The 18,573-nt window shown below is 46.4% G+C and overlaps 1 protein-coding gene across 1 annotated transcript in view; it reads left to right on the top strand.

The window, feature by feature from the left end:
- The window catches only part of MTPN (myotrophin), a 219,552-nt gene that overhangs the window by 70,516 nt on the left and 130,463 nt on the right, over positions 1 to 18,573 (top strand). Inside the window, exon 3 of the mRNA XM_069628764.1 lies at positions 2,757 to 2,840. Within this exon, the coding sequence (XP_069484865.1) occupies positions 2,757 to 2,840 (84 nt within the window). The remainder of the gene's footprint in view (positions 1 to 2,756; positions 2,841 to 18,573) is intronic.

Raw genomic sequence — 18,573 nt, forward strand, 5'->3', positions numbered from 1 at the left:
CAGTCTCCAGTGGAGTAGACTCCAGGGAAGGGTTCAAGGTCGTAAGAGGTCAGAACAGGCTGAGTGACTTCCCCGTGGATACCAGGTGAGCGTTACAGGTTTGATCGGTTTAAGCAGGACTGTTACCGCTTCTCGTAGAGATTGCAGGAGCTGTTCCACCTCGACTGCCTCTAACCACAGCCTCAGTAGATAAGGTGCCAGAAGGGGACCATATTCCACGTAACACTCTGCTGTGAGGCTGTCCAGGACAGGGCTTTATGTCTCAGAAGTTATTTTACCACCTGGAAGATTTCCTCTTTCGTGAACGGGACAAATATTTCAGTTCTGGCTTCTACCGACCGCTCATATAGGGGGAAAGGGTCAAATAAAGTAATGCCTCAAACTCTGATTCATTTTCTGGATTTTGTGCCTGATAAAATTCTTTATAGATTTTGAGATTTCTTCATTAATTTCCGTTTCTGAGTTTCGCAGTTTATGGTTTTTATCTTTTATTGCCACTGTGCCCACGCCCACTAGCCAGCTTAAAGGAATAATGCGCTCAAAAATGTTGTCTTAAAAGATGGGCAATAATAAAAAACCATATATTAAACATCTTTTTATAGAAAGTTCGTATATAACATTTTAAATAAATATGTTTAAACCCCTTTTAATATCAAGCACTATGAGGCATCCATTTTGTGAAATGGACGAGCCTCCTGTGCTTGAGTTAATCTCTGCCCTCACTGCAATAACAAAGCAAATTCTACCTGCTGGTAGCTTTAACTACAGCAGCTTTTGCTTCATTAGTGCCGGAGAACAAATGCTTTCATAAATACACTGTTGTATTTATGATTGCTGTGGTTAGAAAACCATGGAAATCATATATACAACAACGTTGTATTTATAATTGCATTGGCTTTGTGAGTCTCCCGGGCTCCCCGGACTGGGGGAGCCCGAGAGACTGAAAGCAAAAGCCACCGCAATCATAAATAGAAACGCATTATTTCTAAATGCTTTTTCTTTTTAAGTTTCCCAGGCTCCTCAAGCTCAGGGGGGGCGCTTGGGAAACTTAAAAAGAAAACCACTGCAATCATAAATACGACAACGTTGTATTCATAAATGCAGGTACTTTCGGGTTGAGTCTCCCGGGAATCAACAGTTGCTTTAGTTGGTGGGATGCGGGCAAGGGTGGAGATTTTGTGCTCCCAACCACCCGCATTTCAATATGGGGTTCACAGGGTCACTCCACAGAAACCGGCCTGACCAAGTCTGCCTATAATACTAAAATCTGCTTTTGTGATCTTCTATTTGCTGTTTTTGCACAGATAATTCATATTTCTTGCATTGTCTACTGACCCCCTATGATCTCAGACTGTCTCTTCCACCCAGCACCGGGTAGTACTGGAGTGTCTCATGCTCAACTAATCTAATACTGCAGACCTCCATCTCCCTGTCCAGAATGCTCCACCACCTATAACTGTTTACCCTGACCAGCTCACCACCTGCCCCAATACTTGCAATGTTTGTGTCCTCTTCAAGAGCGATCAGAAGCTCAAACATGTCATCGCTGCGACCGCCACTGCTGCTCCACTCCAACTGTTGAACATCAGAAATCATGTCCTCTTATCTGCCATCCCACTCAAACTCATCCTGGTACTAAGTTGGCTGGACTCCTGCTCGAGCTTCCTCTTGGGCCTCTTACTCTCTCCTCCCTTCCCCCTCCCCCCACCTAATTCCTATACATAAAAACCTGTTACAATTTCCCACCTTGAAATCCCTTCAGTGGTATTAAAGGCCAGCATAGCCTTCAAAATTCTCTGCCCTATTCAAATGTCGTTGCACAGAAACATTGCAAACCTTACATCTCCTCAAAAAGCCGGAGCTCATCCAACATTTAGCTGTTGTTCAGCCACAGATTCAAATACTCATGTTTTGGAAGTACAAAATTATTTTAGTGCAGTCTCTTTTGAATAACTTTCAGAAACCCTTACATCTCCTCTGCTTTTCACTAAAAGATCTGAAATGTAACTTTTTCCCAGGCATACAAATAAGGATCCAACGACCCTAGAGTTTGATTAAGAACGCCTATGCAGCTCAAGGGCGAATGTTTGTTTTTTAGCCTTCCTTTGTAAATCCCACAGCCATTCCCTGACCCTTACAGGCTCTGTAATTACACATGTATATTGTATTGACGCTTCTTGAAATTGATTTGTGGGCTTTTGTTACTTGAGCACCTTCTATCAAAATGGGCAACTCTGAAAAATAATTGGAACTATTTGTAACTGTTTGAACTTTCCATTAACACATTAAAGGAGGAATTGTGCTTAATTTACCTCATCCAAATTAAGATTAATTCAACGTGGCTGTTCTGCCTTAATTTGAGGTGCATTTTATTTATTTAACTTTTGCTGGTGTGGTACAACTTTGGTTATGTATATAATAAAAATGAAGTATTGCTTTTCAACTTCCTACAGGAGTAATGTACTTTTGTTTTGTAACATATAAAAAAAACTCTTTAACCATCAGTCACAATGTTAACCTTTGTTCTGTGCACAACATGGTCCACTACATGAACTAACATAACCGTTGCAGCACATAGAGTTTATGGTTACCTGAAATGTTTGCTTTTCCCCTGCCATGTACTCATTGCTTGTAGTGCAATCTTCTCTTTATTTTCCTTCCTAATACTCAAACTTTTGATAATATCACTGTATCTAAAGCTAGACCAGTTAAATCTCAAACATTGTCTTAGTTGACTTTTTCCTATCTTGATTCAGGCTCCTGACAAGCATGGCATCACCCCACTGCTCTCTGCAATCTATGAGGGCCATACCAAGTGTGTGAAGTTACTGCTCGCAAAGGTGAGTCCTGGGTGTATCAAGGAGCCATAACCCATCCCTAAATGTTAATGCAGAACTCTGAGTTGAATAGTATATACTCGCCTTAGTAGAACAGTAGAATGTGTACAAAAAGCTTGTGTTTTGATAAATAGATTACACAGTTGTATTGCTCTCATTACTGAAAACTGGGCATGGTTTGTCATTGATCACAGGCATAACAAAAATGAATGAGGGCCTTTGTTGGGTATTTTTAAAAAGTTTCTTCCGGCATCAATACGGGTCAAGACTTTAGTTACAATATATTCCAGTGACCTAATCGTATGAATTACACTTTTAGTTTTGCAGTCCTATTTTACAGATAACTTAAATTGTCCGTTGTGCTGTAAACATACCTGGTCCACAAACCTACAGCTACAGTACCAAGACTCCTAAAATAGAAGTAATATGGGGTTTAGTTTGAATTGACTTTGTTTTTTTTGGTGTTGCACTGTCAAACAAGATTACTTAGCCCGCTTGGGCGGCATACATCAACTGTAGCGCTGAGCAAAATGTACACTGCAGAAGTGTCCTATTCAGTCAGCTTGCTTACATTTATTCACTTTTATGCCTTCTGGCAGACCAGTGCCATTGGTGAACGTTTGGCTAATTAAAAAAAACAAGCTAATATGTCTGGTGTTTTTTGGCAGTCGTGTTACCAAATATTTCTTCTCCCAATTGTGTGGATGCCATCCTTTCAGAAGACTGGTGCTGCTTCTGCTGGGAACTGTGTGCTATGGATGGTGAATTTCCCATTAATTCAAGCAGTCACTTCTGCTGTATTATGAATTAAATGCCTAGATGCCTCTGGGTTATGTGCGCTATATAAATGTCAATAATTAAAATAGATTTTTCACATAATTAGTACAAATATCTTTGTCTTGAATTATTTAATTGCTTTGAACACGTGACAACGGGACAGAGCTAGCTTTTCTCGTTGCACTAGAGAACTCCATGTCAATGTAAGAAGGACACCATTATGCCATTTGCCAAGGCAGAAAATAAGCAGTGTCGCATAGCAATTTGCTATGCAATTTTGTACGTTTGCTAATTAAATTGGCATTTGTGTAGTTGCCCTGAATAATGCAAGCACAGTTGGCCCTGCATTCCGCTCTTGCCTTCAGGGCTCCCTCCACTCTTTTCTATGTAAGTTCAAAGGGGCTAATGGAGAGTGCAGTAGCCTCAGTCTTACCAGTGTGAGTGCTTGGCAAGAATATTTTATTTTTCAAATAATAGTAAATCACGGGTAATGGGGATGATACTTTTATTAGGCTAACTACATCCTGTAAGGCAATGACGGGTATGTGTTAATTTTTTTTAAAGAGTCCTGCAATTTCATTCCTAATAATTTAAGTTTTTACATAATAATTAAAGTATTGCTAATGTAAGACACTGCATCATTTCCATGATTTACAGTTGTGAAGTGTAGTTTAGCATATCTAAATCTCAGTGTTAACTATATTTCATTTTGTTGGGGAGATGCATCATATTGACTAGTGGATACTTTTGAAAATGCACTTGAGCACACAGCCAAATGCGTTTGATGGCAAACCTAAATCTGTGACCTGCTGGTTACATACTGTGCAACTGGTGCTCAGTGAGCTGATCCCATACTCCTTCACATTCTAGCATCACCCTGTTGCTTTATAACTGCTACCCTGAAGGTGAGATAGCCGCAAACTACAATATTCCACCTAGTTTGCCCTGTGCTCTGCCTGCCACCATCCAGTCTGCTTAGTCTTTCTTACCTCTTACATAATGAATACATAGGTTCACTAGATGTTTACGCAAAGCAGTGATCAATAGTTCCATTCAGTCTTTACTTCTACAAATCAATTGCACTAGCATACATTGTAGTTGGCCTCCAGTGCTTGCTTTGCTCTGATTAGGTTTGAATTGGATATTGGCACCTGTTTTCAGTGCCCGACTCATCTCACTAATGTCTTCAGCTGGACACAAAACCGCTGCATTGTTTCTTAGGTTAGAGTGTGTACAAATAACTTCTCGTGACATTAAAAATAGAAGTACAACATTGCTAATAAAATGGGTTTGTTTGCTAATCCAGAACATTTTAATGAGCAAACTCTGCAAATCAATTTTTGAAATCTAATTTATACCTCGTGACTAAGGCCGCGAGGAAGCCAATTTTTCCTAGCATCTGCATGCGCCCACTGCTGCCTTCCATGATCTACCCTGGTGCAAGTTCATTTGACCTATCCATGTGCCCTACATTGCTGATTGAAGGCACTGTATCTATTGCGCATCTGCAACTTGCATCTGGTACTCGAGGCCCTTATGTTTTGTGAATATTTTGCTTTGGGTCCCCATGGCCCAGTAGTTTTATGTTTGCTTGAAGGGTCCTCGGCCTACCCCGAGATAAGAGATCTGGGAGTTTTAGTCTGCCTATCCCACCTCTTTTCCCAAAGTGCAGCGGACCACCCTCCTTGTGGGCTTCTGGTCTCTCCCCAAAAACCCCCTCCACTATGGCACTTAGCAGTTCACACCCATCAACTGTTTCGTCCTCAGCATGCTTTGGTACATTAGTAGTAAAATAGCCGGAAGAAATTTAAAAAGCAAATCCTTGCTCGAAAAGTCATACCTTGAGCACGGATTGCTACTGGATGCATATTTCAAAAGTGGTTGACGCACATGGGTCTTTATGCCTGTGATACAACATAATGTATTCTTAACCATATAAGCGCTTCCTCACTAAAGACCCCAACTATATAAATGTTAATTCCAGATGGGAAACCACTGTCCTGAATCTGGTGACCAAAAAATGTATGTTCATTACTTATACCAGAAATCTTGTGTTCCAGGCCATGACACTCCAGCTTGCTGGTGCTCTCCATCATGCCTAAGCTACTCTAAATTGCAGCACACATTTGAATAACAGGAGCCACGGCCCCTGCAACGCCCTGTATCCATTCTCAACCAGTCTGCGAAAGGTTACAAGCAGGAATGTCTTGGTGCCAACATAGGATTCCCGAAATAGGCCCAATGCCCAACCTACATTATTTCTAATTCCAGTACCTAATGACCTACTTTTCCCATCCTCTTCTCCCTTTTCAGTTGGTCTCCCATAAGAAGTGCAAAAATAACCACCCATCTGACATGCCTCCTAATCTTACTAGCCCCCTTAGGACTAGCAAACCTCACAGGTTTTAGCACCTTGGGTACAATCAAATTAATCTCTTGGGCATAACTGAGATTTAGTTCAAGGACAATTTCAACACCAATTTAGGCAGTCTTCTTCCAGACAGCCAAGATTCTTGCCAATCAATCAGACGAGGCGGGGGCTTGATCCTTATTTATCCAGATTATTTTCTGGTCATTACCTTGCTGTCATCCAAAATGCATACACTGTAAATGTAGAGTAAATAGCACTTCAATTATATGAATAGTGGCTCATCACCCACCAGATTATAATGATGCCTTCATACAGATGTTCGAGCCTTGAATAATATCTTGGCCATGTATGGTAAAATCCTGTGACATTAATCTCAGAATGGGGACTCGCCCACAGACAAACTGGCCAATCAATTTAAATCCATCCTGAATGACTTTTGCTGCGCATCTTGTGTCATGCACACTTGCAGAAAAGCGTTCTCATGTCCATATATTTCCCTCTGAAGGCAGGATCCCATGGTCGGACCACAATCCTGAGTGTAACTGGAGTCAATTCAAGCTGCCCTTCGCACTAATTAGTGACCAGAATGACAACCCCAACCCCCTCCAGACCATTAAAATAGTCACTCAGTTGACCTTACATCATATATTTAATCCAACAACCTACATGCCACCCAGGAGCCTTTACTGCCTGTTGGGTCTTTCTTCTAGAGGTTACCACAATGGTAAACATCCTAATTCTGGTAGTCCTGTAAATTATTAAAACCCCTCACAAAAGAGCTCATATTTGGTTTGATGGCAAGCCCAGTGAAGAAAATCAGGTGCTTAGGACATTGATGAGGTGATTTCCTCTCCACTGAGGATAAACTCCACTTCCACATATAGTCTAAGAGGGTATGAAGCAATAATTGGAATAGAAAAGGAGCCTTTCTTTCCTAAACCAAGTGGTATTAACCATTAATACCTTGTCTGAAACTTTGAAACAGGAGAGTGTGTCCACCCTGACAAATATCCTTTGATCCCATGCTGTTACAAGAGCAAGCAGACAAACTGATATTAGAAATTCCCACTCCTTCCTCCTTGTTGATAGTCAAACCCTTCTCCTATGGCAGGACTTTCAAAATGGCAAAGGAAATGAAGGGATCTGCGGACCGGGCCCTACCATGCCCTACATCCCTCATAAAGACCATTGTTTGCTCTCGAATCAACCTCTGATCCATTTCTCATGTTTGTATTGCTTAGTTTGCGACAGGCATGGTCCTGCACTCTTTTGTTGGAGAAACGGAGCTGACAGTCATTGCTGGGTTGTAGCAAAGACAGCTTTTTCTTGCAAGATAAACAGAACTAAAGGTTTACTGTACCGGTACAAACCTGCACCAACTTGACCCTATACCTTTTGTAAATTAAGACCTCATGAAACAAAACTATACAAAAACTCTTCCAGAAATGGAACATAACAGTTTGGTCTTGGCTGTGGAGTCTTACATGTTGATCCCCGCCAAGCTTGAATTTTGTGGAAAGCTTCTGCCAAATGGGAACCGGCATCACCATCTTCCTCTTCACACATGCTCCTAGTTTCTACACAAGTCCTAAATCATAGCCACTTCACATTGCTTGGCCCCAAAAAGGGCCCACGCACAAAAGGCTTAATTAGCATTTTCCATGTTACGAATAAATGCAAGTGGATCTTTAAGAAAATGGATTTATTCTTATGTCTTGTCTCTGTTGCAACTTTCTAACTAGGTTCATCCACATTAGCTAAAAATGGTAAAAGATAAGGGCGAATATGAAATAACTGTGCATACATTTATGAAAGCAAATCCTGTGACTAGTTAAAGCTACTCTAGAAAACAAATATGTTCGCTTCCTTCAAGGAAGCGGCCATCACCTCTCCAATTGTAAACAGTCGGGGAACAAACTACCACCCCATCTCAAACATTCCAATCCACTATAGACAAAATATTGGAAAAAGCATGCTCCTATGTCCCGTCCCCTTTCCGCCATACTTGAGGGACATTCCGTCCTTCCGAATGGGACTGGAGCACTTTTTAATGGCATCAAAAAATGTAATTTTGTGTCTTTATTTTATTTTTACGCTGGACCACAGCACGCGGACGTAGCCCCGCCTTCCTGAGCTCTGCCTCACGCATTGCCCTTCAGTCCTTTTCTCTGCGCGGTCGGGGTTGGACGCACTTGCATCACAGGGAATATTTTTCTTTTTGTTCCCTTGTCCTTCATTCTTGCTCTGATTCCACGGTCATCTTTCTTCCAACTATGCTGGAGTGTCTGGGATTCGTGTCCTGTTCATCGTGCGAACGTAGTTTCGTGAGGGCAGATCACCACTCTTTGCCTGGAGTGCTTAGGCCCGGAACACCGTTGAGACTCGTGCTGCTACTGCAACGCTCTTTCCGTTCGGGCATTCCAGCGTCGGCTTGTCAGGTGGGAGGAGGGGTTTTCAACATGTTACTCCAGCACGTTTACAGCAGTTCATTGAAGAAAAAAAGGAAACAGCCGGTAAGTTGTTCCTATTTAGGGCACCCCGGCCACGGGACCCCTTCTGGGGTCTTCTGGGTCCGGGAGGGGCTCAAACGGCTCTATTACAAGGGGTCTCCCTGAGGTGTCTCGAAAGGGACCTAACCAGCGCTCCAGAGTTTCCTCTGAGGACCCCTGCAATAGGGGCTGCCAAAACCAGATCTTCATCAGAGGTTCCCCTTTTAGGGGCAAAAGTTAGGCCCAGTACTTCTGGGACTGTTGTCACAGGGGTCAGCCCCAAGGTTTCCACATCTACAACTAAGTGTACGGAGTCACGGCTCGAGGTCCCTCTCAAGATGACTAAACATACCGGGGTTATCCCAGAGGTTCCCCTTCTTGGGGCTATAAGAACAGCAAGATTGAGGGGCCTCCTTTTGAGGGTTTTGGCTTCAGGGGGTGACTCTAAGCTGCCCCAACACTGGCCTGTGGTGAAACTAATCCTGCTGAGGGGGCAAAGAAGCCGGTCAAGCACCCAAAGTCGGCTAGCACCACCTTTGCTGAGGTTCCAAAGCTAAAATGGAACATAAGACCCCCGACTGGAAAAGTCATCCTTCGGACGCCCATAAAGACAGTCTCATCATAGCTTCCATCAACTATAAAGAGGCGATCTTCCAGGATAAAAGATATTTTCAACAAACGTATCACACAAGCGGATTCTAATACCAAAGAATTGTTTAAGATTCTGAAGGAACTTGAATCGCCTGCCACTCCCCCGATTCCTGCACTAAAGACAGCAAATGGTGTTCGAACATACAGAAAGCACTCCTGGACAAAATTTCCACCCTCCAAACTAAAATTAAAACCAAGCAAAACCTTCTACAGACAGGCAAGCAACTGAACACCCCCACGACTGCAATCACCCAGGCCACTCCTAACTGTAAACCCTTCATCTTCTCTCCTCTCACTATTGCTGAAGTTGAATGCATCATTAACAAAATGAAACCATCCAACTGTCAAGGCGACTCATGCCCAGCCCCCATTATCAAAGAGGCCTCCCATGATCTAGCCCCATTCATAACTGCCTTTATAAACTCATCCTTCAAAAGAAGTATAGTCCCGGACAACCTAAAGGACGCATGGGTCATCCCCCTGCTTAAAAAACCGTCCCATGATCCCAACCTACCTACCAACTATAGGCCCATTACCACAGTCCCATTCTTGCTCATAATATTGGACCGGGCCGCTTACCTCCAGATTCAGGATTATCTGGCAGTTCACAACCTTCTTGGCCTAAGGCAATCCGGCTTCCGGCCTAGGCATGGGATGGAAACTGCCCTCCTAGACCTTAAAACACAGATCGAGGTGCTGAAAGACGACAGAAAATTAGCTTTGCTATTACTTGATCTTTCAGCTGCCTTTCGATTTGGTTAATCACCAAATCCTTTGCCAGCACCTCATATCAGCTGCCCACTTTTCTGACTCTACCACCTGCATCAGATCTTTCTTAAGCAACAGATCCATGCGGGTGTTTTCGCTGCTAGAATCAGCCGAGCCTGCGCCCATCCACTGTGGTGTACCCCAAGATTCCTGTGTGTCACCAACACTTTATAACGTGTTCACCAGACCTCTATTTGATGATCTTGACTATCTGGGTGTGTCGTACACTAACTATGCAGATGACACCCAGATACTCATCCCCATTACTGCTGATTATGCAGTGGACACTAAATCCCTGAATGACGTATACATGGTTATTCAGGCATGGATGGCGCAACATGAGCTTTGTCTCAATGACGACAAGACAGAAATCCTCTTTCTGGGTTCACAACAACGTATCAATAAACTTGACCCTCCCTTCCAGTCGTTTCATTGATGGCAATGTCATTAAGGTCTCCAAGGACACCAAAATCTTAGGAATTTACCTTGATTCAACACTATCATTGTGTAGACAAACCAAGGCTGTCAGCTCAGCGTCGGCCTATACATGCAAGCTTATTACGGCCTGCAGACCATTCTTGACTACTCCTAATTGCACTATCTTGGCTAGAACACTCGTCATGTCCAAGATGGACTATTGTAGCGCCCTTTACCTCGGCACTAGTTAATCTAACCTTAACAAACTCCACGTCATTCATAATAATGCCATTAGAGTAGCCTTAAACATACCCAGAAACCACCACATCTCTAACCATGGACATAACCTAAATTGGTTTCGTTAAGCACAGAATCTCTCTGAAAACACTTGCCCTGACTCACAAGTGTCTGTCCAACCAGGCTCCTATTTACTTAGCCAACCGTCTCACACCCCACACTTCCTCTCGACCCATGAGAGCGGCCCAAGCCCATAGCCTATCCCTGCCTAGATTTAAACTTCAAAAAGCAGGCGGCGCTAGCTTCCCTGTCCTGGCCTCCAAGCTCTGGAATACCCTCCCAAATGTTATTAGAGCTGAACCTTCCTTTCATTCCTTTAAGAGCAAAACCAAAGGGTGGGTATTAGCACAAAACACATAAGATATCGGACGATCTACAACGGATACGGTCAATCTGCCACTAATCTCTCACTTCCTAATGTATAGCTCTTGTGCATATTACCTCTGTACTACTCTTTGCTCATATCGCATGTATGTACACAACTTATGTATATCCTTCTTGCCTGTACATGCTTTGTATTTTATAGTGTACATTCTTGTCGTACAGTAGCTTTACCCACATGTCTGTAAATTGGTAGTGCCACCTTATTTTTCTTGTATATAATCATAACTTTGCCTTCTAAGATATGTGCCCAGATGCCTTTGGGCCCGGCGTGCTATATAAATAAACAAAATACAAATACTCCCCTGTGGTGACCACGTCCTAACTTACACCTGCGACGCTGTTCGTCTCGGGCATTGACAAAATGGCGGTCCAACCCCAGTGGCCCACGGCAGCCATTTTGACTACCTCTCTTACACTGACGTTCACCACAGCTGGTGCCGAGGGGCCTGTTTTTGGGGAAAAGCAGCCTTTTCCACGGTTTGTGGATAATAAAAACCTGTTCTGCCCTCCAATGGATTGGCGTGCTTGTACTCTGCTGCCGCATAGTCTCGCTCCCTCCTCTGTTTGCGCCTTTTATCTACGTGGATCCAGTTGGTGGGGGACCATCCTGGCAACTATTCTTTGTGATCCTGGTGGTATGCCCCTTGCGAGCGGCCTCTACCCACTACAGCGCCTAGACCTTCGTCTGAGGATACATTTTGTTGGCAAGACTCTTATGCATTCTACTTTTTTGATTTATTTAAGGAAATGTATCCTAAGCTGCCTGAACTGGTCCTTGCTTACGGAAATCCCTATGCAGCTTCCAGTAGTGTTACCTCCTTCACCACTCCCTCTGGGGCCTCCTCCTCTGCCTCCACTTTCCCATGTGGGAAAGACTCTGGTTGCTCAGCCAAAGCGCCTTCGGGCGGATCAGACTTCTGATCACGTCTCAGTGGATGAGTACCAGGTGGACCAGAACAGCAATGAACCGCCCACTCTATTAGAGCTTTTCACAACCGGGTGCCGGATATGTTGGCATTGCTAGACATCCCAATACCCAATCCCCCGGCTCCACAAGAGGGGGTACCTTCAGGAGCCTTCACTCTCGGCACAGGAGCGCACCGGCCTGTTCCATCAGGACGTGCTGGCCGAGGCCTGTAGGGTCTGGAAAAACTTCATTGTGGGCAGCACCTAAACAAGAAAATTGATGCTCGCTACAAGGTACACACCTCTGAGCACATCCTTGTTAGCATTCCTGCTCCGCTCATCGACTGTGGTGGCAGAAGCTACGCTCAAGTCGAAACCGGCATCTAAATCCTCCACTGCAGCTTCCCAGATCCTTTCCAAGGAGGACAAGCTTTTTGATGCCATTGGGGGTGGGGGAAAGGTTTTTTCCAATTCGGCTCTTCTGATGTGTCAGGCTAATACTGAGCTTATCCTGGCGGCTGCTAATGTCAAACTGTGGAAGGAGCTTGCCAGGTTTCAGGATTGTATTCCTCCTGATTTGCTTGAAGACTTTAAGGGCGGCTCATCTGATTCCAGGGTTCTGGCGCAGGATCTACTGGAGGCTGCGGCCCATCATGTAGATATCTTAGATCGAGGCCTTATGGTTGGAGTAGACCATTCCTACCAAGCGTGGCTGCATGGTACAAAGTTTTCGAAGGAGGTTCAAGACAAGTTGCTTGATCTCCCCTTCGAGTGTAAAGAACTGTTCACTCCTCCACGGATGAGGAACTCACGAAGACCAAGGCAAGTACTTGTTGGTCCTTGCAAAAACCCCAGCAAAGGCACATACTTGGAGGTTGGGGTCTCAAACAAGGTCCTTCTCTGGTTTCAGAGGCTTTCAGGACCGCTGTGCGTGCCGAGCAGATGCTCCAGCCGGCGGGCCCCATCATAAACAAACTTCAAGGTTGCTGTTTCTTCTCTCAGCCAACCGCCTCTTCAACAACGGGTGGTCTCTCCGCCGATAAAACATCCAAATGATATTTTCCATCGGTCGCACGAAACTCCAGTGGGAGGACGAATTTAGTCTCATTTGGAGGCGTGGCAGGCTATCACAGAAAACCGATGGGTTTTGTCAGTTGCTTCGGCGGGCTTCCGCCTGCCAACCCCCACCCACTCGACCTCCTCTCCAGGCGACTGGATTGCACTCCCTCAGAGCTGAGGTACAGAAACGTCTAGAACTCAGAGCAGTGGAACCTGTTCCCTTGCAGGGAGCAAAGGGAGGGCTACTACTCCCGTCTGTTTACAGTGCCCAAACCCAACCAGACTGGCCTGCGCACTCAATATTTTTTCCCCAAGAGAAATTCAAGATGATTACGCCCTGCCAGATAAAGTCCTCTCTCTGGCAGGGCTATTGGCACAGCGTGGTAGACCTTCAGGATGCATATATGCATATTCTGATCTGGAGCCCACATCGGAAATATTGGCGGTTGTCCGTGGGAACAGAACACTTCCAGTATCGTGTGCTTCGTTTGGTCTCAGCTTGGCACTGCGTGTCTTTACAAAGATGTTGGTCATTGCAGCATTCCTCTGACTGCAGGGGGTTCATTTATATTAATACTTGAAAAATTGGCTCCTGCGCAGTCCTTGCCCACAGGCTGCTACGGCCAATCTTCAGTCACTCCTTCAGCTGCTGTTCCATCTTGGGCTGTCGGTGAACTGTCGGAAATTGTCGATGGTCGCTCAAGACCTGATCTTTCTGGGTTTCTGTTGGGAATACCGTCCGTACCAAGTGTTCCTGACGGAGGACAGGATTGCGTACCTTTTGACCACGTGCTAGCTCTTCCTGCAGTCCTCACATATTGGCTTGGTGGTTCCAGAGACTCCTGGGCCTCCTGGCCTCTTGCGTGTTAGCTCTACCTCTTGCACGCCTGAAAATGAGTCGCACTCGGCTTGCTCTTCAGAGCTGCTGGTCCCAGACTACGGAACTGGATTCCAAGATGATTCCAGTCCCATCCGGCATGACTGCGGATCTTCAGTGGTGCTCATCCGCCAACAACCTTTCAGTGGGGACCTCCTTCCAGGACCCCTGTCCACAAGTAACAGTTACTACAGACTCCTCCCTTCTGGGGTGGGGAGCGACACTGTCACCTCAAGGTGTACGATTTGTGGATGCCTGAATGAAGACAGACGGTTCCATATCAATTACCTCAAGCTCCTGGCAGTCTGGCGCTCAAGGGTTTTCAACCTTCGATCAACCGCAGTGTGGTCCGAGTTTGCATGGAAAATTCTGTAGCAATGTTCTACATCAACAAATGGGGGGGAGGCACCAAGTCTCCCCTCCTGTTGGACCTTGCTATCCCAATTTGGAATTGGGCTATCCAACACAATGTCTGGCTCCAAGATGTGCACATTTCGGGTCACATCAGTGTGACTGTAGACTCCCTCAGCCACCTATCTGCGGCGAGTTACGAGTGGGAGATGGACACTGATCTTTCATCAATGGTATACTCCAGAGGTGGACCTCTTTGTGACATTGAACAGGAAACTTCCACTTTATGCTTCCCGTGGGACAACATGAAATCTTATGCCGTCCCTCCTTTGCCACTGATTCATCGGTCACTTTGGAAACTCCGGAGTGCATCAAACTGCACTCTCCTCTTCATAGCTCCTTGGAGGGCAGCCAGGTTCTAGTTTTCGGAATTGCAGCACCTGTCTGTGTCCCCTGTGATCAGGTTGCCACATATTCCCGACCACCTTCACCAGAGAAATCACCAGTTGTGGCACACCTCTTCACAATCGTTCAGCTTGCCGGCCTGGTGCCTGAATTCCGATCATTAGAGCAGTTCAACCTCTCCTATAATTCGAGCGGCACAAAAGCCCTCTACAAGAGCTCAATATAGGAGCAAGTGGCTCTTATTTTGTCACTGGTGTCTAGCGAAAGAGCTTGATCCCAGACATGCTTTTATTGACACTGTTGTCTTTTGTATGCAACCTTGCAGCCTCTGGCATATGTCTTATCATGAGGGACATATATCTACAAACAGTTGCTTATTTTCACAGGCTAATTCAGTCATCAAGACTTAATCTTTTTCCACCGGTTCGTGCCCCTCACCCCAAAAGGGATCTGAATGTGGTCCTCACCGCTTTGCCTTTTGAGCCCATGCCACTACCAAATTCAAGTACCTGTCTTGCAAGGTGGCCTTTTTTGATTGTTGTAACATTTGCAAGACGAATGTGAGCTTCAGGCTCTTTCTGTGGAACATCCGTTCCCGACTTTAGAAAGATAAGGTTGTGCTTTACACTGACCCCTCCTTCCTAAAGTGGTTTCTGAATTCCATTTGAACCAGTCAATATCTTTACCTATCTTCTTCCAGGAACCCGGTCTCTAATGCCGAGAGGGTCCTGCACAACCTAGACGTCAGATGAGCTCTGAAATTACACCTCGATGGAAAAAGCTAAAGCTCTTCACAACTCAATCAATAGCTTCATGTATTTACGAGGCATGCAAGAGTCACGACCTACAACCACCAAAGGGCGTTCATGCACATCTGGTCCATCGCAAAGCGGCCGCTGTTGCCTTCCAAAAGTACGTCCCTTGGAGTCCATTGTCAAGGCAGCTACGTGGGTCCCCCCATCGACTTTTTGCAAACCTTACTGTCTCGACCTGATCTCCTGGGCTGATGCCCAATTTGCCCAGGCAGTTCTTTAGAATTTGTTCCAATAAGGGGAATTTTCATCCACGCATAATACCTATAGTCAGTTCTTGGGGAATCTCCCACAAGTATGGAGTATAAAGGAGACAGGACGTAGGAGTATGTCAAAGTTTACTCACCGTAGTGACTACCTTAATCCTAGTCCATAGTCCCCTTTCCTCCATATGCCCACCCTCCATCCGCTCTAAGTATCCTCTATTGTTGCTAAATGGTCCTAGACCTGGTGATAGAACAGGACTGAAGGGTGATGCGCGGTTCGCAGCTCAGCAAAGTGGGGCTATGGTCCTGTGCGGTGGCCCATTGTAAAAATAAAAGGACACGGGTACATTTTTATTTTTAATGCTATTAAAAAGTGCTCCGGTGCAGTCCCTAAGGACGGAATGTCCCACAAGTATGGAGGAAAGGGGACTATGGACTAGGAGTAAGGTAGTCTACGGTGAGTAACCTTGTCATTATTAGTACCCAGCAGGGGGGTGGGGTGCAGCCTCTCAGCCAATGGGGAGGCTTGGAACGCAGGTGTTACCAAACAGTCATCCTGCCGCTCTGAGCCTCCTCACTGCTGGAGCTTGCCATCTTCCCTCACCGGGGAACCAGGTGAGTGAGTGTCCCTCCTCCCCCAGATTTCCGTCCCCTCACCAATTTCAGGAGCAGATGCGCTGGGAACACTTCTGTCCTCAGCGCGTCTGCTCCTGATCTGCGACAGGCCATCCCGGAAAGGAAGAAGGGACTACACGTAGTCTAATCTCCTTTCCGTGGCAGCTATTTATTTTCTTAACTTGTTTTTTTCAATGCCTGCCATGGAAAGAGAAGGGACTACGTGTAGTTCCTTCTCCTGTTTCCATGGCGGACATTTTTTTGTTTACTTTAATGGTCGTGGAAAGGGAAAACTGACTTTTTCCATTTATTTATTTATTTTTCCCCTGCTTTGGGACAGAAAAAAAAATGCTGTACCCCAGTCTTAACGGGCCAGGGTACTAATGGCAATAAGCCCCTCGCAGGGGAGGTCATTACCACTACAGGTAATGCCCGGGGTATTACCTAAAGTGGTTGGACCCCCCCCCCCCCCCCCGAGGGGCTTATTGCTTAATCAACTCATGCAATATAGTGTATGTGATCTGCTACAATGCAAGCAGTCTGTGCTTGGCACCCAATGGAGCACTGAAACAGCCCTACTTTTTATGAGGGAATAGTTCCTCAAAGCGCTGAATACTTTGTTACTTCTACTTGATCTCACATCTGACTGTGACCCAGTTGACCACTCCATTCTAATTCCCCCACTCCCCTCATTTTTCAATGTATTTATTAAACTACCAACCCCACTTTTAAATCTGTTCTCATTGAGACACCAACTTCTAATGTGCAAAGCAGTAATATTGGCATAAGCAAAATTCACTTTATGACATCTCTGAAGGCTTATCGTTCCTGAAAAATCTCAGTCCCATCCAGTCTTAAATCCTCATGTTTAGCAGCCCAAGGAAGCTCTTTCGAGGGGATTGGGTCCTCCGACATATTCCATATCTACGACCGGTAATGGCCACAGCTGTGCTGCTTCGGAAAATCTTTGGCGTCTGCATCCTGCGTCGATGACGTCGATGCGCCGTCCCCGAGGACCTCCTCCGACGGCCGACGTCACCCGATGTGATAAGTAGGACGCACAACGCTCATAGCCTCAGTTCCGTTTTTTCCGCGAACGTGTTCGCTTCGTGAATCTCAGTACGCCTCGACTCGTTGGAGTTGCTGTTTTCTTTCTCGGTTCGTTGAACCTGTTCGGTAGGTTTGTGGTGATGTCTTTTTCATCTTCGACCCCGCGTCCGGGCTTCAAGAACTGCAGGGACTGTGGGTCCAAGATGTCGGTCACAGACTCGCACGACGCCTGCCTCTGGTGGGGAGGCCCACGATGCGGACGACTGTCTCGACTGCCAGTCGCTCACTGGAAGGCCTTGCGAGAACGCAAGCAAAAACTGTCGGTAGGTCAGGTGTCTAAGCCCCGGAAGTCAAGGTCTGCAGGGCTTTCGACCGATGACTCGAGGGGTGAATCTCCGCGTCGTCGTCGGATGTCCGGCGGGTCTCCTTCCAGGAGTCGGTCTCTGCCTCTTCTAGGCATTCCAGGAAGCGCCGGCATAGGTCGCCTTCCCCGTCCTCTTCCGAGGACTCCGCCCGTCGGCGGGTCGCTTATCCCTCCATGCAAGCGACACTGGAGGAATGGGCTTCCTTCGGGAAGCAGATGCTAGCGATTCTGTAATCGCTGGGCACCGGTCCGTCTGCGCCTCCGAGTGGGGGGGGTCGGCACCGGTCGAGAGACACCGCCCATACGCCTTCAGGCTCGGGTGGTCGGCACGACTCGCGGGAGAGGTCCCGCTCGGACAAGGGTAGCCGTTCTCGCCATGCCCGTTCCAAGTCCCGGTCCTTGACACGCTCGAGACCGCGTGATCCTGTGCCGTCCTCGAAGAAGACTCTCGAGGTTCCGTCTTCGAGGGGGTCGTCGACACCGTCGGCACCCAGGCTGTCGAGACACGCTCGGAGCTCCGGCTTCGAGGACTGTGTCGACGCTGCCAATGCTGGAGGCGTTGCAGCTGACGTCGGCGCCGACTCGCTCGGCGCCCTCGATGCCTTTCGGGGTGGTGGTGTCGGAGGGGCTCCGTGGCACAGGGTTTGCCCCTAAAAAGGCTATGGCTAAGGTCCGGCACTGCTTTGGTCCGCAGAGGTCTTCCTCTCCCCGCCTGGAGTACATTTCAGAGGGTGATGAAGGCTCGGATGGCGGTCTGGTTCCGGTTCCGGATGAACTTCTCTCGGGCCATAGTCGGTTTGCTGACCTGAGGCAGTCACGGCATGATGCCAGTGGATTGGACACCTCTCCGGAGGTGGAGTTTTGTCGGCCGGAGCCTGGCACTCATGCCGATTCGTCGTATCGGCGCCTTATGTCTCGGGTTACCGAGCACTTGGGT

Source organism: Ambystoma mexicanum, chromosome 12 (genome assembly GCF_040938575.1).
Source record: "Ambystoma mexicanum isolate Mex_15411 chromosome 12, UKY_AmexF1_1, whole genome shotgun sequence".
Lineage (NCBI taxonomy): Eukaryota > Metazoa > Chordata > Amphibia > Caudata > Ambystomatidae > Ambystoma > Ambystoma mexicanum.